Here is a 26,145-nt window from a genome sequence, read left to right as displayed (position 1 = left end):
TATAGCACAGACAATACCAGGACTGAATTAAAGAAGGGATGAGCAACAACAAAGAGTAAGAAACTGTAGTCATATCAAGAAACAAAGAATAGCAGCCAAATTCCTCATATTGCTTCAATGCTATTCTAATTTGGGCATTTTGTAAAAGAGCGATCCTGTGATTAACTCACAGACACCTGGCACTGTTATGAAAAAAGTCCAGAACACCATTATGATGAATTAACTTAAAAAGTAAACATTATCAAAACAGGGGATAAAAGTCTAAGAATAGGAAATAAGTGTAGTTGACATTTTGTTTTTTGTTTTGTTTTTTAATTTCATTTTAACTGATGTGAGGGTATTCAGACATTTTTAAATGCCTCTGCAACCATAGGCAAAAATAATAACAACCTACAGGAAACTATTTTCCAAATGCTTAGTTTTAGCAAATGTCATTCTTTGTATTAAACCACTGTTCAATATAAAATGATTGCCTTAGATTTTCTGTAAATTATAACATCTGTATGCCAGAAATATTCTCACAGATTTTCTCTTAGCATTATCCCATTTTTTTTTTTTTCAGTGAACATTGATACAACAAAAGCCAATACCTGTCTGGTTGTTAGCATCAAATTTAAAATCCTTATACTTCAAAAAATCAAACACCACTTTGGTACGTGCTTGTCCTTCATTCTGCAGTAAAAATGGAATTGATTTTGTAGAACCAACATAAACACCACCAAAATCAAATTGTTCCTGTAAGTTTAAAGAAGAAAAAAGCCTGTAGTTGAACAGAATTAGAAAAATTATATTTTTCCTGCATTCATCATTAGGCAGACATCTCAATTGATCAATTGTTTTGCCTAGCCCTTATCTTGAAATTTCCAAGATAGCAAACACAATGTTAAGAATTCAATACAGAAGTCCAGTTGCACCATGAGAGTTTTCTCCTTTCAATAAGTAGATTGGTGGATCCACTTATCTCTATCCTACATTTTTCTGTGTAACTAACTTAAAGAAATCCTCTCTGCTTTAATACAGTTATTTTTTCCAAAGTGTTCAAGTCCAAAGGTTAAAACTAACTCTTAGTATAACTCTCACATGTACATTTAGTTTTTAATTTCTCCTCCCAAATTACTTTCCTTCATTTGATAGTTTTCTCAGGAAGTTAGCATAGGAAATAATACAGAAAACACAAAGTAAAAATGAAGCACTTTGACATCAAGGTAATGCAAAACACTACAAATCTTACCAATTGCTAGAACGTCTTCACACTTACCACATCAATCTTTATTTCAGGGGTATCTACAAATCCACTAATTCTAAGCGTTAGTACTCCAGAGTTTCGAATTGCTACCTAAGTTAACGGAGAACAGTGTGATTGTTGACAAGATTATTTTAACATATAAGTGTCATCAAATCAGTCACAACTATATGAGAAAGTAAAAACAAAGAAACCATATCTGGATAGTCATTGCCATCAATAAAGCTCCAATAAGGCTAGTCTTCTGCAGACAAAACAAATGTGGCAGGAGGTTGTATCACTAGAATGAGCAGTGTCCTCTAACAGGATAAAACTGAATGGATGGATTAGTTCTATTCAGCAAACATGAGGACTAGCACGCACACCTGTAGGCAAAATCATAGAATCCTTGAGGGAATTGCCAGCACAAAATGGATGTTATTTTCTAGGGCAACATCTGTTAGAAGTGGAATGAAAAAAAAATTATCACTAGGTTCAATGAGCATAATGTAGGCAGCCACAGAAGACGGAGAATCCAGGATTAGGGTCAAAAAAGGTAGCGAAGATCAACCCCAACAGTTGAAATCTTTTTTTCCCCCCGCTTATCTAACAGGGGACAAGTTCAGGAAGCAGACGTGCAGAAAACCAGGATGTTTATTGCTTCTATTATCAGATCAAGTTTACTAGTTATTCATTTCTTAGTTAACTTCGTTTTGTAATTTTAACAAGTAGTAGCCAAAAAAATGAATAATATTTCACTCCTGCATCTCCATAAAACACCGAAACTGCGCAAATGTCTATATGATCCTATGAAAACAATGAAATAATAGTTTCAACAGCTTGCGAACAATGTGATACGAATCAGCTCAAGTGAGAGGCTGTTTAGATACTTCTGTTATTGGTCTCAGTACTGCTCTGAACAGCTTACAAGCCATCAACAACTGAAAATTCTCCCCTTCCCCCCTCCAAGGATTAGAACACCAGAGGAAAGCTTCAGAGATGATCAAATGTACATACATCTCAACATACAAGCATACAGATTTGAATACCTCCACTCTTGAATCAAAGTTCATTTTTGCATTCGGAATGAAGTTGATTTTGAGATCAGTACGGCCTCCCACAGGTACCACTCCTTCAGAAGGGGTGATCACCATTCCAGGTAATGGATTTGAATCAAGAACCTTCAAACACAAACATGAGATAGTAGTAGTAGTACTGAAAAAATAACAATACACTGCTAAAAACAACACCTGTATCTATCATGAAGCTTTTATATGAAGATTCACATTGTAAGAATAACATCCAATAAACAAAAACGCGATTGGTGCAAATAAAAATAAATCAATCAAATAGTACCAAAATAAAGTACGAGCAACAGTTCTAAGGATTTTCCTGAAAACAATATCAGTCACTATATAAGTATAGCAAATTATTCGGTGATCCGAAGAACTGATGTGGTTAGGTTTTCTACTAATTCATGTTTTACACCTTTACCTGCCCCAGCATTTCATTCACCTCTTATCTAAACCATAACACAGTCTACCATCCTCTCTGCTGTTAGTCTAGTAAAGTAATCACATTTGCTGGGGCCAAACATACAACCCGTTCATTCTCACATACTAAATTCCTCCTCATTAGGTACATGAACATGGGATTCTTCCTTCACCACTGGTTTTCATGAAGCTTCCAGAATCTCCTTAACACCTTGTCAGATTTGGTATAAAGATAGTGAAGTGTCCCTCTGATTGTCTATCTTTCTTTTTCTCTTCAAAAACTAAGATAAAATAGAGGTCATCCAATAACTGAGAATGAAAAACTGCAACAATCTGACAAAAATGAACTCCCTCCTCCCCCCACATCAAGTAATTAAATGTGCTAAAAATACTTCTAGCTTACTTGGAAGTAGGCATGATTGTATCCAACGTTACAAAGAATAGCAGTCTTAGAAGTAGGTAAAGCCAACGCACAGTGACTGAACGGTACCCATTTTTCCATAAATCGAACTTTTGTAGGACCAAGCTATCAAAATCATGAAAAAAAAGAAAATAAACAAGTTAAATCACATGTTATAAAGTATAAATAACATCAGCCCAATTTTGTTTTCAGTAATAAGGTGACTTATCTGTTGAAATGTATAAGTTATAACTACTCAAACAGAAAAACAAAAGTTGAGTATGTGATGAGATTTACACAACCTATTGAATCTATCTAGATTCAAAGTGATCAGATACAAATCTTTATATATTTCCAAGTTAAGATAAATAAAAAAAAAAATGTTCTCATAAATTTAAAACCACAAGCTCCCTGATTTTTTTAATCCTAAATGTGTGAGCAGAACAATATACTTCAAAGATTTAGAATATTCATGGTTTTACTGCATTAAACATTAAACTGCCATGTTTTAGATATTCTTTTGAAGTCTTGGAAATTGCCATATGAAGCTACTCGGGGAAAAAAAAGAAAGCAGAACTATCAAAAGGAAGTTTCCTTGGCACTCAAAATGGAAATATATAGAGCAAGCAGTCAGTAGAATAATAAATAAATAAAATCAGTCTAATTCATACTTCCTGACACATGTAACATTACATATCAAATGATTCAACTAAGTTGAATTTCTTTTCTGGAACACCTGTTTTCTCATACAATTCCTTCTGTAAGTTTATTCTGCTCCACCTTAAAATAGTTTGAGATTGACAAAATTACTTATCAGCCAATCAACAATTTCTACCCTGAAGCTATTCATACAGTGATAATTTTTTTTTCCTTTCTTCTTCATTTGTATCCCTACAACATACACATAAAGAACTGTTATACCACCTCTCAACCTCTGTTTATTTATATAAGTAAATCAAGAACTATTACAGCATAAGATATAAGGACCACTCAGTTGTGATGCTAAAGGAAAATACACTATCACAGATGAGAGAGACAAAGCATCTTTGTCTTATCATCAATTCTTCAGAGCAATATACTTTTTGTAAGTGCGTCAAATAGAAGCTATATGAAATTGAAATATTTTTGAATATACAGCCACAGAGTTGCATGTAAGAAGTTACTTATTAAATAAATTTGCTTCTCTAAGCCCACTGTATGAAGTGTTACCTTTGCAAAACATTTCAAGTTAGTTGTGTTTCCTTTACGCACACATAAATTGAATTCTCCTGCTTCTGCAGAGTTGAATCCTGGATGCCAAACAACTTCACACTCCAGGTCACTATAGGGTTCCACAAAGCCTAAATAATTTCCACATTACATCATACACATTTAGAATTATCAAATTATATAATTACAAATAACGCAAGGACATTAAAATTAACAGCCTTCTATTACTGAAGACAAAACCAACATTTCAAAGATGCCAAACAGTACAATGAATTAAATATTAGCATCTGAATTCTCAAGATAACTAATATCTCACTTTATTAGAATCCTTAGAGTAAATAACATTCAAATTTCATCGGTATATTTTTGGCCAGAAATTACTCAACTAAAAAGACAATCCTTGTAGAATACCACACTTGGGAAAGAGCATATGCTTCTGCTTGCTTTCAGTTGACTCCAAACTCAAAATAGCTTACCTCTCAAGAGTCAGAGCACATCAAGCTTCTCATCCAGCTAAGTCTTTTTTGAACTGAATAATGACAACTCATTAGGTTTTTTTGCAAAAAACCTATTAATTACTTTTTGCTCCAACCTATTCCTACAGAACAATACTTTTCAAAGGAAAAAAAAGTCTCACATTTTTTAATAAACATTTATCTATACTGCAAGTGGAAAGTAATCCTAGGCTGAATTATATTTGTGTCACTCACACCATCCACATTAATTTCCACTTTTTAGATATCAGCAAATTGAGGTCAGAAAAATGGTTACATAAGACCTGTTTGTTGGATATGGAAACATCAAACTGGACTTAAGGTGCAATGCGTTTATATATGGAAAGCTGCTCTAGTATCAACAGTCCAATCTGATACTACCTGACAATATAATGATGATGACTCAAATATAAAAACAGAGTTTATAGCATCAGATGAATGTTTGTATTATTTAAGATTATTGACACTTAAGATACACGTTGTAAATGTACACTATACCTTTGGTTGGCTGTATAGAAAATGCAGTTCCTTTTTGTGTAGTTATAGGTTTCCAAGTAAAATCAGCAGAACAGTTTCCTGGATTGCATACTCTGACTGTTGTTCTAAATTCTGTCTCTGCCATGTAGCTAGGAACTGGGTTTAAAATCAATTCTCTTGCAGACAGATGAAGTTCAACAGGCACTACATTTGCAATAACCAGCACATGCCCAGGATGTTTGTTGTTTATTGTGTAAGTGAAAGATCTGTAGCATAAATAAATATATATGTTTACATTTCTGAAATTTCTGAATAGTTTTTCTGTATTTATTATGTTGTAGTCAAAGTAAAATTTATATGAAGTGTAATCATTAAGACGACAATTATGAAGCAAATGAGCATGAACACAGTTAAAACTGATAGGAAAAAGTTACCTGTAATTGATCTGCGTGTAACTTAAACCATCTGATCGGTGAAGATCATCTCAAAGAATTATCAACTTCATACTGCTCTTTCACAGCAGCACTAGTAATCTGAGTCCCACCTTGATACTAAAAATCTAGTAAATGGTTTGTCTATTTATTTAGCCAGAAAGAAGTGCGTGATATGAGCACAGATGCAAAGAGGTAAGACCATGATAGAAAGAGCACAGTATTTTCACAAACTTTCTCACAACAAATAAACTAAAATAGCAAACTCTAAACTATTTTTCCCTGATAATCTGTGGCACTATGGCTATACAAGCTTGCAAAATTTTTCAATGTAAATCTCCATAAGTTATATTACCACAAGTGTACATTCATAATTCTATCATACTTACACCAAGTTTAAATTAGCCACTGTTTTTTTTTTCCTGCTAATACAAACTTAAGACATAAATCAAGACAAATATAAGAAGCCTTACTTTTTATACACTCCACAGAATTTTGCCTCAAATTCTATTGGAACAGAGGTCTTCGTAAGAGGAGGCACCACCTGACACAATGGACCCAACATCTCCAATTCATCAATTTCAATCTTAGTTTGTACCCATATATGAACCAACAAGTTATTGATGATATGCAGTTTTCTGACAGTTGTGGAGCGCACACAAACATCACCAAAGTTCATAGTAGAAGGACCTGGAATATATTAGAAATACAATCTTCAACATTAAATTTACTACTAAAACATTCTCATCAAAACAATTTAGTCTTCCACATTACAGAATTAGTCAGTAGCAGAACAAATTCACACTTAAAACTTGGAAGTATATTTTTCCTTAATTAACCAGATATTTAAGTCATTAGACAAGCAACAATTCAAAATAAAATTAAACTTTTTTATTTGCTCTTTGAGATGTGACAATTTCCTTTTTACAATACATGTAATCTGGTAGTAACAAAGTGATCTCTACTGTATTTACTGCCAACACCACTCACCTTGCTGGTCTGCAGACTTCAAGCCCTTTGCATTAATCAAATACTTTACAAAACTCTAAATATTTGTTTGTATTTATATATTTAATTTATTCTACTTTACCCCACGTATATCAGTATATAAAATTACAATACTCAAGTTCTGGCTTCATTGAAAATTCGAAAGACAACCCAAAAAACAATGAAATCTTTCACTTTACAGTTAAATGATATGATCTGCCCCTGTGATCTTAAAACAGACCTGTTACACTACAAAGTGCTGTTAATAGATGAGAATTTGGAAGGTGTTACTCTTCCCATCACAGAGCATTCAACTAGAATTATTTTGAAGGAGGATCCTGAAAAACTTTTACTTTGAGATATTACTGTTCACTGTTATCTTTAAGAAACGTTCTGAGGACTACAAGCAATCTTGCTGATACTATTGCTGGTCTAGATACCGTGCATTAACTAGCCATAATAGCAGACCTTATATTACGCTGCATTCATTTGTCCACAATGGGCCATAGCAAAACTGGTCTTTAAAGGAAGCTCTCCTTTCACATGTCCAACCTAATTCTATCTCTGTATTGTCTGTTGAGTATAAAGCTTCAGTTAAACACTACTGTAGGTATCAAACTACCACTGAACTAAGCTATTTTTTATTAAAGGTGAAAAACTGTGGAAGCACTTTGTGTTACTACAATTAAGCATTTTTATAACAACTGTATGCATTTAGTGACAAGAATAAAAATCTTACCAATTAGTATTTGATGAAGCTGTTTGGGTGTCAAAGTTAGATTACAATCATCCTTTTCTTGAGTAGAAGACGGCACAGAATTAAGCCCACTCCAAATCTGGGATAAGCACAGGACATCTTCTCAGAACAGGATAAAAATTCTTATTCTTTTTTAATATAGTAAATACATTATGCTTATATAACTACTCAAGCACTCAACTTACTTCCTTGATTGAAGCACTTGCTGCCAATTTTTGACTCGTTAATAGGCAATTCTCATCGGAAGAATGCATTTTCAACTGTAGCTTCTCCTTGGGAAAACCTGCGACTGAGATCTCTGGCAACATAATCTCTTCCGCTGGTCTAAAATCTATGCTCACAGAATTATTATAAATATAAAGCTGTCTAGAGAGGAGGGAGAAAAAAATTGTATGGAAACCTATAAGTTTGAGTATTCTATGTTCTACTCATTAAAGTATCTCAGATTTTTTTTATTTATTTATTTATTTTTTTTAAGATAACAACTCTAAGTGAGAATATTTCATTATAAAACGAATCTCAAATATAACAAATGTACTGAAAACTCTTATTATATTGTTTAGACAAGGACTACACTGTTGTATGATTGCGGATATTGCTTTACTAAATGCGTTACAAGCACTATGGCTACAAGAACATACATATTATATCATGTCAAAAGTAAACCTTAGAGAACAATGAAGTTGTCAAGTCAAACACTGAAAAGACAGTAAGTGCCAATATTACAAAGGATCCTTTAACTGTGTATGCCTGTGCTGGACCACTTACAGGTTAGTTTTCAGAGCAATTAACTTTAATTGCTCAAAGTTAAACGCCAATCAAGTTCACCTGTAACTAGAGATTTTAAACTTTCAGAGACCTAAGGCAGATGCTGCATATCAAGTACTTAGAAAATTATAACTAAGTTCAATAGCAACTGTGAAATTCATCTGAAAACTGAAATATTCATTTCTGCTTTTGCTCCTCAAGAAATACCTTAAATATGCCATGGTCACATAAGTTTACAGTCATACTAACAGGCCATGCACTACACAACTGTTCCTTTCAGGAAAACCATATACCCTGTGTCCACGTAAAAAAAATAAAGATGCATTCACCTCTGGCATACCTGGTCTGAATCATAATGTAATCTCAATTTACACTGTTCTGGACATATACAACAATAACCTTCTACCCCTTCATTTTTAAATAACAGGTTTTGCAGACTTAGCTGTCTTTAAGGTATAACTTCACCTTTTCTTTTGGAGAGGAGGCTTCACAAGATTTTTTTTCCTCCCCTCTCATTTTTTTCTTAAACATACTTATCAACATACTTATCAATGCTGCCATGTCTAGCTTTCCCAGATTTTTTTTCTGTAGTACACCATGCAAATAACAAATTCTCACTTTATAAATTTTGTGTAAGTTAGAACTAGGATGCCAATACGATCCTTCGATCTTATCAGCTATTTTACACAAATTAAGTTGTAACTCACATACTGAATACATCACTATAGGGGAGCTGCACGTGCTGATTAAAAATGCATGTATTTCTTACATATAGAAAAGGAAACCAATATAATCAATAAGACGTTTTCACAATGATCTATAACCAACTCCTCCTAGAGTTCATAAAAGCCCAAAATATTTATTTATCCTTTAAACAAAGTCCTACCTGGTGGCATCTTTCTGTAAGCGATGCTGCCTTAAACTAGAAATGAAATCTGCATAGTATTCCTTATGTACTTCCTTTGACAGCAGTTCACAGTCAGTATAAGAAAACTCTGGATCTACGTAATTATATCTCTCAGTCTTTGTAAAAATAGTCCTAAAAATTTAGAAAGAATTTTAGTTTCATTATTTATATGATTCTGGGTCTTGTTAGATTTTGCTATATACATATATATTTCACTACAAACATATGGCTGATTATTAATACTTAACCTCGTAAAGGCAACCAAAATGAATAACTGAAACTGTAATAGCTGCATTTATAGTTTCACACACAAAAAGTCAAGTCAATAAATATACGTGCAAGAGGATCAAGGTCCACTAGTCTGCAATGAATTTTAAAGAACATAGTTTGAAAAAAATAACTGTCATATGAGTAACCAATCTTGATCTACTATGCAATATATATGTTTATTATCAAATATTACTTTCGCTTAGTTTGTTACCTGTACTTTTTATTTCGTTCACTAGGTCTAATGCTGGTTGAGCGGTCATTAGGAAAAGCTATAAGTGCATCCCCCTTACAATTCCTGTTTATTTGATGAGTATGAATTTGTGTTTTGGTTGATTTAAGTATTGCCATAGGCGCAACATCAGTGCACTGTTCTGTGTCATCAGCTACAAACCGTCCAGTTGCATTGGTAATCATTGGTGTTATACCTTAAAATTCAAATAAAACATGTTACATATATCTATATTTGTAATTTTGAATCAGAATTCAAAGTACTACATAAGAAAAATACTTCGTAATTTATAACAGTCCACTCAGTAGCCCAACAATTGCATTCATCCATCCCCACTGATCTTTCACTGGACAAGAGGACCATTCGAAGAGCCATCTACTTTCACCATAATCAAATACACACACACACACACACACACACATTACAGACCAAACAATTTGTATTGCATCCAGCTGGGGCACTATTTGCCATCCTCCAAACTATAGGATTGATTACAATCGCTTCCACTGCACAGGCAGATAACTTACTAGCAGCTTCATTTCAGACCCTCACTGGCTCCACCAAATACACAGACAAAAACAAACTCATCCACACAGACTGGGAGAAGGGAACAAGAAACTTCAATTAGCTCCCGTATTTCAATAAAGCTTAAAATCATAACCTCTTTATAAGCCTTCAAGTCGGAGAAAAAAAAATAGGACTGATAGAACGAATGGAAGAAAACAGCAGTTAGAAAAGCTGACAGTTGTCAAGGGCTTTGAATGTGAAAGAGTAATCAAGAAATATCAATAAGCTTAAACTCTGATGATTATTACTATACATAAAATGTTTTTTTGAATATGTATGTGTCTCACATGTGCACACAAATTATATTTATATATACATTGCTGGCTACAACTGACATGGAAAAGACTAAGGTACTGAACTTTTTTTGCCTCAGTCTGCATTGGCAAGTGCACCACTCAAATAATAAAAGACAAAGGCAGGGACTGGGAGAATGAAGAATCAACTGCACCACCTGAGAAACTTGAACACATACAAATACATGGGACCTCATGAGATGCATCCAAGTATCCTAAGGAAACTACTGGACTAAGCTGCTATGCCACTATTCATCATACTTGAGAAGTTGCAGCAGTCTGCTGAAGTCTCTGCTGACTGGAAAAGTGGGAACATGATCTGGGGAACTACAGACCAGTCAGTCTCACCTCTATACCCAGTAAGATCACAGAAACTATGCTAATGCACATAGAAAATAAGAGATGACAGCCAACATGGCTTCACTATTTAATATCTTTGTTAGCAATATGAACAGTGGAACAGAGTGCACCCTCAGCAAATCTACCAGTGACACCAAGTTGAGCAGTACGATTGATGGAAAAGAAAGGCTCCCATCTTGGACTGATACAGCCTCACCTTGAAAGTCTCCAGGGATAGGGCATCAACCACACACTAGGTAACCGGTTCTAGTGTCTCACCAACCTCACTGTAAAAGATTTTTTTCTTACATCTAACCTAAATCTACCCTCTTTGAGCTTGAAAAGATTTCCCCTTGTTCTATCACCACAGACCCTGCTAAACAGTTCCCTTCTTTCCTGTAGTTCCTCTTTAGATACTGACAAGCCACTATCAGGTAACCTCACAGCCTTCTCAGCCTGTCCTTGTAGGAGAGACGTTCCATTCTGTGGCCCTTTTCTGGACACACTCCAGCAGGTTTGTGTTTCTCCTGTCCTGAGGACTTCCCATCTGGACACAGTACTCCAGGTGAGGCCTCACCAGCACAGAGCAGAGGAAAAGGATCACCTCCCTCAACCTGCTGGCCACACTTCTTTGAATGCAGCCCAGGATACAGTTGGTTTTCTGGGCTGCGAGGATACACTACTGACTCATGTCCAGCATCCCATTTACCAGTATCCCCAGGTCTTTTTCAGCAGGGCTGTGCTCAATCCTTTCATTCCCCAGCTTTTACTGATAATGGGAGTTGCCCTGACCCAGGGGCAAGATCTTGCATTTGGATTTGTTGAACCTCATGAGGTTCACCTGGGCCCACAGCTCAAGCCTGCCTAGGTCCCTCTGGATTGCATCTCATCCCTCTAGTATGTCAACCACATCCCACAGCTTGGTGTCATCAGCAAACTGGCTGAGGGTGCACTTGACCCCATCAATATCATTAATGAAGATATTAAAGAGTATCAGCTCCAGCACTGAATCCTGGGGGATGCCATTCATCACCAATCTCCATCTCAACATTGAGCCATTGACCACCTCTCTCTGGACTTGCAGAACTGCAGCCAGTTCTTCACCCACTGAACAGACCACCCATCAAATCTATCTTTCCAATTTGGAGAGAAGGATGTTGTAGGGTATCACGTCAAAGACTTTACTGAATTACAGATGGCATCAGTGGCTCTTCCCTATCTACTGACACAGTGACACTATCCTAGAAGGCCACTAAGTTGATCAATCCTGCCCTTAGTGAAGCCAGGCTGGTTCTCTCATACCTTCTCCCCACCTTCCCTGTGTCTCAGCATAGCTGAGGAAGATCTGTTCCATGATCTACCTCAGCACAGAGATGAGATGGACAGGTTGGAAGTTCTCTCTTTCACCCTTTTTAAAAAAATGGGTGCAATGTTGCCTTTTTTTCAGTCACCACAGACATCACCTGATTGCCACAACTTTTCAAATATCATTGAGAGTGGCTTGGTGACTACAATCACCCCAGGACTCCGAGATACATCTCACCAGGACCCAGTCAAGGACACTGGTTGATGAGAAGTTCAACACAAGCCAGTAAAGCGTGTTCGCAGCCCAGAAAGCCAACCATATTCTAAAGCTGCGTGCACACACACATGCACAAAGTAGCTAACAGGCAGAAGAATGACTCTCCCTCTACTCAATTCCCATGAGCCACTGTAACACTGTAACTCAATGGAAAGTGCAATGACAGCAGAGTAGCACAGTCCTAGGCCACAGTAGCTGTAGCCACAGAAATAAAGGAAAGATTCTGCTACAAACCTTCAAAAGATGTCAGATACACAGGGATCTCCAGCAAGATACCTTTGCCTCCACTGCCAAGCCTTAAATGAGGTCTGAGAAGGGGTGGATTCTGGCTCCACCCCTTCCCATCACTCAGGTGCACTGCATGCACCTGAGCTCCCCTGAATTGGTCCTGCCTTCCCACCAGTTGCTCAATCACTGTTTCAAGCCATGACTTAGTATTTCCACTACACCCATCTACAATACTGCAATGAGCTCTGGGGTCCCCAGCATAAAACAGACATGGACCTGTTGGAGCAAGACCAGAAGAGGGCCGGATCACTGCTCCTATGAAGAAAGTCTGAGAGATGGGGCCTTTCAGTCTGGAGAAGAGAAGGCTCTGAGGGAATTTCATTGCAGTACTTAAAAAAGATAGAGACTTCTTATACAAGGAGACAATGATAGGAAAAGGGGAAACAGTTTTAGAAGTAAGTAAGTAAGTAAATAAATAAATAAATAGAGAGAATTAGATTAGATGTTAGGAGGAAATTCTTCACTCTGAGGGTGGAAAGGGAATAGAACAGGTTGCCCAGATAGGTTGTGGGTGCCCCATCCCTGGAAACATTCAAGGGAAAGTTGGATGGGGCTTTGAGCAATCTGATCTAGTGGAAGATATCTCTACTCATGACAGTGGAGCTGGAACTAGATGGTCATTAAGGTCCCTCCCAACTCAAGCTGTTCTACGATGCAGACCATTCTACATATAAATATATAATCTAAAACTACTAAAAAATATGGTATTACAAACACATTTTTTATAAGGACTTGAAATCTCAACCAAATAAAATGTGAATAATATACATATCAGCTAATTACTGGACATATTCTGAAAGATTTTTATGCCATCGTAGCCTTTACAAATTGGGAAGAATCATGGGATATAGGAAAACTAGCAGACTCTATAAATTGGTAAATTCATCTAGCAGTAGTAACATAAAGACAATAAGGAATGCCCTCTTGTCCTTCTTACTTTGTCCTGTGCTTCACCTGTCTTGCAGCTGAAAACTAAAACACATTAGCACTGAGTAATGGCATCACTGGCAAAAACAGAACACTTCATTTACTGATGTATCGGAGTTAAATAATCAAATGATGAAAAGTTATTCTTTAGTAGTGCACTTCGGTTAAAATACAAGCCACTTCCCTTGCATTTTATACTCTTCTGGGGATACATTATCCAGCTGAGCATTCTGTCAACTCCCAAGGAGAAATTATTTTTTAAAAATAAACTAAAAATAGTATTTTAAAAAATCATCAAAAATGTAGTTGTTAAAATATTTTATCACTTATCACTTATGATTTTAGGAACTTACCGGGATTAATTCTGAATAAAATAGCTTTTGGTTTAGATTTGCACACACCAATAAAGCTCAGATATATTTGGTGAATAGATTTTGTCTTTGAAAGTTGTAAATTATTTTTCTCTAGTTCTCTACCAATGATGTCAATAACCTGCTTCACTTCAAATATTCCAATCTGATGTGGAGAAAATGAAAATATCAAATCCTGTAAAAGAAAAGTGGTTAGGAGACATTACAAAGGAAAAATGTAAACTAAATATGTAATTCTGTTTAACAGATTCACTATTCTCTCTGTTTACTTATAAAGATGTGTTCAGCACTGTGCTTTAGAAGTATGCCAGTGATTACACACATGCACCCATACATACAGCTACACTATAGAACACCAGCAAAATCCTGCTAGCTCATTTCTGAGATGATTAACTATTTTTTCATGTCCCAAATGACAGGTTTGTTAAATTGTAATTGCTTCCATATTCAAATTAAATTTAGCATAGCTTCTTATATTAAAGAAATATTATGTTACCCAAGTACTTGCAATAAACAGAAGGAAATGAAAATAATCCTGCAACAGCTTAATCCTCTCAAGACAGTAAAATGCCAAAAACTTAAATCCAGGCAAAATGAAAGTAAAAGGATTTTGGAGGAGCAACTCCAGAAAAATAATGTGGCCCATAGCCCAGCTGAAATGCCTCTACAAGGCACGCAGCATGAGAAATAAGCAGGAGATAGAAACCACGGTGCAGTTAGAAAACTATGACCTAATTGCTACCACAGAAACACGGTAAGACAAATCACAGAACTACAATGCCATGATTGAGGGCTACAAGTTTTTTAAAATTGATAGGCAAGGTAGGAGGGGCAGGAGAGCTTTCATGCTCTTATTCTGGGTGTGGGGGGTGGGGGGAGGGTTTAACCACCTGGATATCTGCTGGGAAAACAACACAGTGAGTGGCAAGAAGTCCAGAAAACTCCTGAAGTCTGTTGAGGATAACTGCCTGGTTCGGGAATTGGATGGACCAGAGAAGAAACATTACTGTATCTGATGATCACCAATTCAGAAAAGATCATTAAAGAGGTTAAAATTGAAGGCAGCATGGGCTGTAGTGACCACACCCTGTTTCAATTTGTGATCTCGAGGAACACAAGCCTGGCAGACAGCAGAATCAGGACCCTGAACTTCAGGAAACTGAACTTGAGGCTGTTTAAGGAATTACTGGATGTGATCCACTAGGAAACTGTGAACACACAAATGGAACAGAGCTGGCAGCTTTTTAAGGGCACCTTTCTGAGAACACAAAAGCTCTCCATCTCCCAGCACAAGAAATCAAGCAGGGGAGAGAGAAAACTGGCATGGCTGAGCAAGGACCTGCTGGTCAAACTGAGAGAAAAGAAGGAAGAGATAGGCAGTGGAAGCAGGGATGGGTGGCTTGGGAAGAATACAGCGATCATATCTGGACATGCAGAGATGGGATTAGGAAGGCCAAGGCACAGATGGACCCGAACTTGTTGAGGGATGTAAAAAATAACAAGAGTTTATTTAAAAACATTGGTCAGAAAAGAAAGACAAAGAAGAATGTACCTCTTGCAACACATAAGAAGGGAAACTGACTTCAACAGGCATAGAGAAAGCTGAAGTACTCAATGACTTATTTGCCTCAGCTTTTGCTGGTAGTCAGGCTTCTCAAACCTCTCATATTCCTGAAACTTGAGGCAGGGAACAGAGGAGCAAAACCCCTCCTCCTGTAAGAGCAGAGCAAGTCTGAGACAACCTCATGAGGCGGAGCATGTATAAGTCTATGGGACCAAACAACATGCATCCAAGGGGCCTGAAAAAAAAAAAAACAGCTGATGTAGCTGCCAAGCCATTCTCAATTGTATTAGAAAAGTCATGGCTGTCAGCTGAAGTTCCTGGTGCCTAGAAAAAGGGAAACGTCATTCCCATTTTCAAGAAAGGGAGAAAAGATCTACGGAACTACAAGATCCTCATATCTGTGCTTGGAAAGTTCATGGTGCAAATCCTCCTGGAAGATACGTTAAGGTACATGTGAGATGAGGTGATCCAAAACAGCCAGCACGGGTTCAACAAGAGCAGATTGTGCCTCGCCATTCTGGTGGTCTCCTACAATGGAGTGATGGCATCAGGGGCCAAAGGTTGGAGCATTCCCAAACATATGCACAGACTGGGAGAAGAACACACTGAGAACAGCCCTGCCAAGAAAGACTTGGGTGTCCTGGATCGATAAGAGCGAGTAGTGTGTGTGCTTGTAGCCTAGAAGGCCAATAGTATCCTGGGCTGCATCAAAAAAGGAGTGGCCAGCAGAGCAAGGAGGTGATTGTTCCCCACTATTCTGATCTCATGAGGCCCCAATTGATGTCCTGCTTCCAGGACTGGGGCCACCAGTTTAAAAAAAAAAAAAAAAAGTGGAGCTACTCAAGCAGGTGCAGAGGGGGGCCACAAATTAATTTTACTGACTATTAGGGAGAGGGAGGTGATTGAACCTCTCTGTACTGCAGTACTGCATCCAGGCCAGGGGCTCCCAGTACAGGAAGGACATGGAGTTCTTGGAGTGGGTCCAGAGGAGGGCCACTAAGATGATCAGAGGGCTGGAGCACTTCTCCTATGAGGAAGAGTTGAGGGAACTGGGATTGTTTAGCTTGGAAAAGAGAAGGTTCCAGAGAGACCTCATTGTGGCCTTCCAGTACTTGAAGGGAGCATATAAACAGGAGAGGGAACAGCTGTTTACGAGGGTGGATAGTGATAGGATAAGGGCGAATTATTTCAAACTGAGATATGGGATGTTTAGATTAGATATTAGGAGGAAGTTTTTCACACAGAGGGTGGTGACACACTGGAACAGGTTGCCCAAGGATGTTGTGAATGCCCCATTCTTGAAGGCATTCAAGGCCAGGCTGGATGTGGCTCTGGGCAGCCTAGTCTAGTGGTTGGTGACCCTGCACATAGCAGGGGGGTTGAAACTAGGTGATCATTGTGGTCCTTTTCAACCCAGGCCATTCTATGATTCTGTGATTAAATTACATAAGGAGAAAAAAAAAAAATAGGCATTTAGCTGATATTAAATATCATAGCTGCTGAAATTAAATTATTCTGTTTTACTTTAAAGAAATTCCACTACTGATCCATGTAAAATAACTTACATATGTATATAATCTATGAGAAAGAGATAATTACCTTAGTAGAACTTTTTTTTATTTTTCCTTTTTCAGGAGAAATATTAAAGTGAGCAGTCTTGCGGAAACTGAATTTTACTGGAAGGAACTCAGATTCATTTTTTAGCGTGCACAAAACTTGTGTTTGTTCACCCAGGTAACAGTCCATAAACTTAATTACAGGTCCTCGATTAAAAGTTAACATGACAGGAAGAGCAGAACCTGTCACAGCCAATTCCATGCTATTCGGACGATTCTCTGTGTTAGAAATGCACACAAACAAAAAATAGTAATTAAACAACAACCACCACCACTCATACATTACTTTAGAAATGTATTAGCATACCAGGAAGAACCATCACGCTGTAGCTGTATGGTTGTAAAAGCAAAATAACACTGCCAGACCCTATGATTTATGAGGCAGTTTTCTATAAGATTTGAACGTAGGTATGTTTACTGATAAAGGCCGCTAGAAATAAATTGTTCTTTTATTAAGTTTAAAAGGAATATAATTTCATCTTCAAAATGCTAAATGTATAACCCATGTGCTAGTGACTTACAAATGGATGTTGGTGTTTGTCTCTTCCCACCCAAATTTTTTACATTAGTTTTAGCTGTTCATTACCAACAGATACATTCATGGCATGCATGAATACACTCAACTCTTTCTACTCACAACAGATTTTGATGCTAAGGCATAAAAGCTTCCTATAACACTGTTAAGTGGTAGAAGAAATTAAAAAAAAAAAAAAATATACAATTTTATCATCCATATACAGTGACTATACACTTCCATAACATACTTGTACTTGGTGTGGTACCATCACTGGGGGTCTGCAGATCTTTATTACCAGCAGCCTCAAATCTCAGAAACAATAGATAATCTTGTTTTGGTGGTGAATCATTCGCTACAAAGGCCCCTTTAAATTTCCTGTTAAGAGTCATAATCTCTAATTAGAAGATTAAAAAAAACAAACAAACAAAAAGCTTAATTTTTATCATCTACTTCAGCTTCTTTGCTATTGATTACCGATTGAAAAAAAAATATTTTTACAGTTTCTGTAATAAAATTGAAAGGTAACAAATTTAACTGAGCTGTATCTGTATGCTTATGATGCTAGTCATTAGATATCTTTACCATTCACATATTTAGAAAACAATAGTTTTCTAAAGATTGCATGCACATAAACCACTTATAAGAGTTTCAGTAAGAGAAAGTGCTTATTCCATTTCCTGTTTGTCTTCCTTGTTTGAAGGAGAAATGTTCCATTATGCCTACTATTTTTTAATTACAAAGAAAGCTCTTCCAAAATGTTTCAGTCTCTTGGTGATGAAATATCTACTCTTTCATATTGCTGCACATATATGATAACTTAATGAAATAAGTCTAATGTCCTGAAAAAGACATTTTGCTCTTTCTCTTTGACAGAACTTTCTCAATCTTCAGAGATTCAATACATTTAATTGGAGCAGTAATTCATTCCCTTTGCAAAATCTACTAAGATTATTCTTATCTCAAAAGAAGCTTACTCAATTCCTGGTCCATAGGCATCTTTTATGAACTACAAAACATCTCCAGAATAACTATTTCAGACTTAACTTCATAGAACCATGCAATCAGAATATCTCAAGTTGGAAGAGACCCACAAGGATGATTGAATCCAGCTCCTGGCTCTACACAGGACCACCTAAAATTCAAAACCTGTGTGGGTGCATTGTACAAATGCTCTTAACTCCAGCACTTGGGGCCATGCCCAATGCCCTGAGCAGCCAGTGCGAGTGTCCATCCATCATGTTTTACTGCACTAGTCAAAACTCTGCACATGCTGAGGGCTCACCAGCACAGAGCAGACTGGGACAATCCTTTCTCTTGCCCAGCTAATGGGAGGCTTGACGTACCCCATAGTACAGTTGGCCCTATTTGCTTCCACAGGACACTGCTGACTCTTCTACAACTTCTCTTCTCATCAACCAGAACCTCCAGATCCCTTTCTGCAAGGCTGCTATCCAGGCTCTCCTCCCCCAGTCTGGAAATACACCCAAGGATGCATCATCCCAAGTACATTTGTAATTCACAGTATCACATGAGACTCACTCACTTTGGACAAAAGCACAGTGTAACCATGGACTTTTGATAAGGAGGCAAGGTTCCCTGGTCAGGAATGCACCAAATCAAGGTGGAAACATCTAAATCCCTTGTTTTGTTTATTAAGCTCAAATCTTGTAAAACAGCATCTGCACTCTTCTGTATATCTGTTCCCTAAAAGAAAAATCAAAACATGGATATGTCAACAGCTCAGCTTGCCATTTTATGTTCTCAAATTCTTTTCTGGGGTTGTTTTTTTTTTTTTTTTTTTTGGCTTTTTTTGTTGTTTTTTTTTTCCCCCTCTGCAGTCTTGTATCTTTCACAAGAAGTAAAAAGATGTAACCTAGGAAATACCAGCAAGACATATTTTCACAACACGCAACTAATTAACTAATTTTACATAAATGTTTTACTTTTTTATTTTTTTAAGGTGATGGCTAGTCAAATTTTTTCACTATCACAGAAAAAAAAACAATTGAAACTGTAATCATTCAACATTCTGCAATACCAGAATATGTTTTGACAACTCTCAAATCACAGCAAATGCATTAAGCAAAACCACCACCAAAAAAAAAAAAAAAAAAAAAGGGAGAGGAGGAAGAAAGGAACATAATTAACATTCTTAATGCTACAATGTCACATGGTGAAACAAATACCTGAAAAAAAATTAATTCCAAAGTAAAGACACAGTAACTTTTGTAGACTAGGGAGAAGTGACAGTGAGTTTACTAATCAGGATGTAGTATGACACCATCAATGCAGTTAGAAGATCAGCGTGGAGAAACAAAAATGCAAAAGCAGAAATAAGCTTTTAACTAATATATAAATATATATATATAATCTTACCATCTCCCCTCCAATAGCATTGTCTTCCAGTACTGCTACCCAGTCCAAACACTCTGGACTATCATTGTGTAAAGATATTTGTTTAGTCTTTGAAGACCCAAAATAAACCGGTCCAAAATTAATGCATTCCAATACATTTTCAGAAGGCAGTCCTAGAACTTTAAGAACTTGTTCCACAACAACAGCTTTGATCCATACTTCCATGGAGCTACATCCTTCCGTCTCCACTCTGTCAATAAAAGTAGCAAATTATAGGTTATGTAGACCAGTGTTAGAAATAACCACTTTGTTTTTCATTAGAACTACCCCAACTAAAACAAATCAAAACATTTAAACTAAAATTATTGTCCCATAGATAATAAAAGCAAAAGAGTATACTCAACATACAATACTTAGCAGATATATCACCAATCACACAAAAATAAATAAATACATAAAATTCACACATTGCAGTATAAGGTTTGGGGGAATTTTTCCAGTTTTTCCTCTTTCCCCTCCTCTTCTCAGTTGTGTTGGCACACTGTTGTTTCAAACAATAGGGATGGCACCTCAAAAGCATCAGGTGTCCACCAGTGATACGTTCCTGTTTTTCCTCTGACAATTTGTGTATCTGAAAATCCATATTGGTGTATACCTGTAATTTTCTCTCAGAAAACTGGAGCTAGAAGTTCATTTTAGATGTACACATAGAACAGGTATTGTTCCTTCCTGAATGCCCGATTTTCATGACAGCACTGAATACCAAAGGACCATATAGATGTTGTATAAATCTTATTCTACTGCAACAATCTTTGTTCTTACTGTACAAAAGAATCAAATGTAGTAATGTAATACACTGTTCTAACAGAACCAACTCTACTTTTCAATAGCTTCAGAGCTGTAAACTCTTTGCTTTGAATCGTCAGATATATAATGCCACAGCAGATGTTCAAGAGAATCTCAACTTCTCTGAACGTCATCTTTCAGCTTCTAATCACTGAATTCACCAAAACAGAAAATAATTTTTACAAAAATACAAGAGAGAATAATCCTCTGAGAAATTTGTTTCTGATCAGAGATTTAAAAAAAAAAAAAAAAAAAAAAACTTAGAGGAAAAGGTAAATAAAAATAACCAGGATGGACTAGATGATCTTGTAGGTCCATTCCAACCTTGTGATTCTATGATCTATACCAAACTTGGGAGCTTTTTGTTTTGTTTTGTCTAGGCAAACAGATTCATAAAATTTTTAGAATTAATAACAGACAAGAATGTAATTTACAGACTGCAATTATATCAGTCATATACTCACTTTATCATTTCGTTGATGATTCTTGGAACATCTGTAAAGATATGCACTTTAACCACCTTGAAAGATTTGGGCTCTACCACTCCACTGGTAGGTTCTATGTCAAGCAGAATATCCCCAGTATATGATATTTTAAATGTACCTGCAAAAAACAATACATTAAACAACATTGAATTTGTAGATTTATAAACCTCTATTAAACATTTACAATAGCAAATGACAGGCTTCTGTATGTACTGTGCAGCAGTGTTTATAAATAAAACCGGTTCCTATACAAAATGAAAATCTTCACGTTATGTAAATTATGAATGTATTTGAAACTAATATATGTTTTATAATCTCATTTATCTAATCATCATTCCTCAAATTAAAAGTTAATATGTATATTTAAAAAAAAAAAGTGAAGAAAGTGTTTTCATTACAAATTTTAGTCAGTTAGTTAGGATAAGAAGAATTATTTAGTTTTCTCCTAACTTCTGACAGTCCAACCAGCTAGAGCCTTGAAAAACGTGAAGAGCTGTAACACGGAATAAATTGAATTGCTGACATGAAACTTCATTAATTTAGAAACTCTCACAAATTGCTCTTCTGTGGCATGCTAACATTATTCAAATAAACATACCATCTTCTTTTAAACTATATGTTACCCCTAGCTCAAGATTTTCACATAGCTCATTATTATTAATAAATGAATTCACAACCTGAGTATGCTGCAAGACTTAATAGTCAAATCCACTTTTAAAATAAAAACCCTATATTTTGAGCATACCTTGGAGTCTTCTAAGTTACTTTAAATAATATTCACTTAAGCATTTCAGCCTATACCTATATACTTGTCTTACCACAGCTACTATCCAAATCACATTGTCAGAGGTAAACAGGCTTTTGTTTTGTTGAGTTTGTTTTAATTATCTTTAAACTGGCTATCCACTTTTCTTGGTTTTGATTGATACAAACAAATTCTGCTCTAATTATACAAGACCACATCCCTCCTGTACTCCACATCTGGATGCAGAACTCCAGGTGAGGCCCACCTAATTTCTGAGGAAAGGTATCTGCAGCTTTTACTAGAAGAAAAGGAAGTCAGAGAGACTATGTAGATCACATAGGCATTCTTACACTCCAGTCTTCATGTTTCCTATAATTCTTAGAATTGTCCCTCACAGAAGTTGAAGGATTTTAATGTTTTGAGAGTGTTATGATTTCAAATGCTACGGCAGAAAGAGGAAAGACTTTTTTTTTTTTTTTTAAACTTCTCATAAAGTATATGATTCAATTCCCATTCCAGAGACTTTGAAAGTACAGGGAGCTTGTGTTTATTTATTCAACAGACAACTAGTGGGATCGGAAAATCACAAAGACAACACACAAAGCAAGAGCAGAGGTGATTCACTATTATTTATGCTGGACATACTGAGCTAATGAGAAACTTATAAAAATATCTATCAGACAGGATTCAGGAAAAAAGACCTAAAAGAATTTTGCAAGATGCTAAACTAGTGCTTCTTCCCTGAGCAGACAGTACTTCTGTACTGCCTACAGAAGTAATGGACCATTAATAAAACAGTGGTGATTTAACTCAGACAGGGAGCTCAGCACCATCACACCATCACACACCACTCTCACTCCACTTCATTAAGACAGAGGAAGAAAAGAAAATGGGGAAGGGGGGGGGAGGATGCCTACAGGTTCAGATCAGGACAATTACTGTCATGGGCAAAGGGAGTATAGGCAAAGTTTCAGCATAAGGGAGATTGATGTAATTTATTGCTTAATGAAAACAGACTAAATCAGTGAAAACAAAAACAAAAATCACCTTCCCTCTATCCACCCTGTTCTGCCTCTTCCCCCTGAATGGCAGGGAAACAGGGAGTTGGGGCTGCAGTTAATCCATATGGCTTTATCTCTGCCGTTCCTACATGGTCACTCTCTTCCTCTGCTCCATGTGATGTCCCTCCCACAGAATGGGATGCCATCCTTCCCGTAGTGACCCCACATGGGTTTCCCACAGGCTGCAGCACTCCAAGCCGCCCTGGTCTGACATGGGGCACTGCTAGGTTCTGCTCATAGAAGTCCCCCGAGCTGCTCTTCTCACTACCAAAATCTTGCCATGTAAATCCAACTCATGAAGCCACAATACTCATTAAATGTGCAACTCAGAACTTACATAAAATTATATTTTCCAAGAAGAAAAACTTTCACAATTTAATGCGTACTAAACTTTTACCTGACAATGATCCATGGTTAGCAATACTAATCTCTTTACTAATTATTTTACTGCTTGCAACCACTGTACCAAAATCAACCTCTGGCTCAGTTTCCAGATAACAGGATGGAATTAACCTGCAGAAAGGAGAAGAAAAAAAAAAAAGAAAAAGAAAAAAGACATGGTTATATCCTCCCAAAACTTGAAAATAAATTTGTATTTTTAAGGAATTCGATTAGCTATCAAGCTGTTAAATGACTGCAACTTTAGTACAAATTATCCTCAAATATTTAGGCAAAATGGAATGAATACATTTCTATTTAGTTTCAAATACATTATTGTAATACAAAGAACTTTAATTAATTAGAAAAGCTTTCACTATATTGAGTCAGTTGCATCACAGAAGTTGACATTCGCCGTATTTCATTATCAGCTGCCTGAACTAAAAGCAGAGCAAATATATGCATGCCCATTTCAATTTGGTCTTCTTGTTTTATAGATATTTCATGTGGCTTCTATAAAATATATTACAACACAGGAAGTGAGTAATGACAAATTATTTCTGTTATTTACTTAAGAGCATCTTCCAGCACAACAACTTCACTGGATAGGGTGGGAATTGCTTAGCCATAATGAAAAGCTGCTGCTTCCTTAAGCAAACTTGTAAAAGCTTCAGTCACTAATGCAAGCACACTTCTGATCTCATGTAAAATTGCATTCAAAATGAATTAGGATTTTGTATGAGCACAGCTGTCTTTCTTCTCTTACCTACAAGTACCTACCAACAATTTGCGTCTTATGATCTGCATTGCTTCCTGTACAAAAGACTAACAGGAGAAAGAAAATAATCTCCTTGGAGAGCTAAGTAAACCCTACCCATGAAACCTTTTTCATGAGGACAGGAGTGAGCAAGTGAAAGGCAGTGGGAGAAAAGGAAGGAAGGAAAAAACAAGGAATTGGGAATGCAACAAAAGAACTTGCTCTTGGGCATAATAATACACTGGTTTTAATTTTCAATAAGAATTTATTGAAATTCAAAATAAAATAGTGAATTCTTGATAGGGATGATCAAGCCCAGCAGAACGTAGGGGTAAAAACAAAATCACCAAAACAACTCTATCAAGACAAAATTAGAATACACTTGAACAAATCTTAAAGACTTCACAACATGCACCAACTATTTAGACATTCTTCCAAAAAGTTTCATCAGAAATATGAAATATTTCTACATAAGATCCAAAGCATATTTAGAGCTGAAATGAAAGGTGAAAAACTGTATGATTTGAAACACAGAAGACTGGAAATAAACAGATACCTAAGAGGGAAGTAGCAGACATTTAAAGAGGCCAGTCCAAATAATATCAGTAATTTCCAAGCATTCTTTATTCTATTCTTGGATTACTTTTATGAATTTTCTGAACACGCTCTCATATGCCCTAAGATGTAGTTCTGTTTTTCAGAAGTATATTTGTGAATACTTTTTAAAAGTACCACCAGTACACAGACTCAGTATCATTCCCCATAGAAAATGAAAAGCACAGTACCTGAAGTGGCCAGAAGTCAGAATTCAGAATTATCAGAATGATAAAAGTTCTGTTTATGTGTCACAAAAACATACACAACACACAGAGAGACATCTAAGCACATACTTAATGATTTTAAGATTGTCTATTTCAACTTTTGACACTTTAGGAAAAATAAGATTAATGTATATTACATGTTTCTGATGATGCGATGCATTAGTAATAATAAAAGTTATTAAAAATATATATACAGGAAGTTGAGCTACACGCTAGTATTCATTCCAGTTGGAGGAAAAGGAGGTAAGAGACAACACTGGCTTCCTCCAAACACAATTTGCATTTTTTTTTTTATATTGGCAATGTTTTCCATCACATTAAAGACTTCTGCATGCATTTCAAAAGTAATACCTTCTTTTAAAAAAAAAAAAAAAAAAAAAAGAAAACCCTACAATTAGTATTTCTCAACCACTGAGTTCTCACATATTCTTACCTATATTATTTTCTCAAAATAATAAATAGTTTTTAAATAGTGTTTAAAGATTTCTTTGTACAGAATAATCTTACGTATTTAGTGACCCTTTAATACAACAACTGAATACAAACTTAGCAATCTACTGCAAGTCCTTTTCAGAAAGAGGTTGCCAGCAGTTTTATTTCTGTAAGTGAATTCTGTCCAAGGAGGTCTTATCTCCAGAATAGCAACCAATAAAAAGAACAGATCTCTTCAAGGAAATGCACCATTGCAGAATAGATTTAGAGACAGCTACTTCTTAATAACTCTCAAGAAATCTGCCATACCAGAAGGATCAACAGAAGAAATTCTAGGTTCCACATGTATTATGTGATAACTTAACCCTAAGAACAGCATATAAAAGCATCTCTCTCTCTCTCTCTCTCTCTCTCTCTCTCTCTCTCTCTCTCTCTCTCTCTCTCTCTCTCTCTCTCCATCTCACAATTCTTTTCTCTCTAATAACCTTTACTGTTAGTATACACTAACAATTACTTTTACCATACTATGAAATCAGCCAAATGTATAGAATTATAAC

At 36.2% G+C, this 26,145-nt stretch overlaps 1 protein-coding gene across 1 annotated transcript in view; it reads right to left on the bottom strand.

The window, feature by feature from the left end:
- Positions 1–26,145, bottom strand: part of CFAP47 (cilia and flagella associated protein 47) — a 276,161-nt gene that overhangs the window by 244,758 nt on the left and 5,258 nt on the right. Inside the window, exons 3-20 of the mRNA XM_090123944.1 lie at positions 23,598–23,713; positions 21,374–21,512; positions 20,085–20,313; positions 19,252–19,412; positions 17,956–18,083; positions 17,175–17,410; positions 13,994–14,186; positions 9,627–9,840; positions 9,125–9,277; positions 7,656–7,836; positions 7,453–7,549; positions 6,200–6,416; positions 5,317–5,561; positions 4,325–4,455; positions 3,119–3,241; positions 2,272–2,403; positions 1,259–1,336; positions 591–735 (exon numbers count right to left, since the gene is read on the bottom strand). Of these exons, the coding sequence (XP_089980070.1) occupies positions 591–735; positions 1,259–1,336; positions 2,272–2,403; positions 3,119–3,241; positions 4,325–4,455; positions 5,317–5,561; positions 6,200–6,416; positions 7,453–7,549; positions 7,656–7,836; positions 9,125–9,277; positions 9,627–9,840; positions 13,994–14,186; positions 17,175–17,410; positions 17,956–18,083; positions 19,252–19,412; positions 20,085–20,313; positions 21,374–21,512; positions 23,598–23,713 (2,918 nt within the window). The remainder of the gene's footprint in view (positions 1–590; positions 736–1,258; positions 1,337–2,271; positions 2,404–3,118; positions 3,242–4,324; positions 4,456–5,316; positions 5,562–6,199; positions 6,417–7,452; positions 7,550–7,655; positions 7,837–9,124; positions 9,278–9,626; positions 9,841–13,993; positions 14,187–17,174; positions 17,411–17,955; positions 18,084–19,251; positions 19,413–20,084; positions 20,314–21,373; positions 21,513–23,597; positions 23,714–26,145) is intronic.

Source organism: Phasianus colchicus, chromosome 1 (assembly GCF_987193195.1).
Source record: "Phasianus colchicus chromosome 1, bPhaCol1.hap1.1, whole genome shotgun sequence".
Taxonomy (NCBI): domain Eukaryota; kingdom Metazoa; phylum Chordata; class Aves; order Galliformes; family Phasianidae; genus Phasianus; species Phasianus colchicus.
Note: the sequence above shows the minus strand (reverse complement) of the source record. Positions and strands in the feature narration are given on the sequence as shown.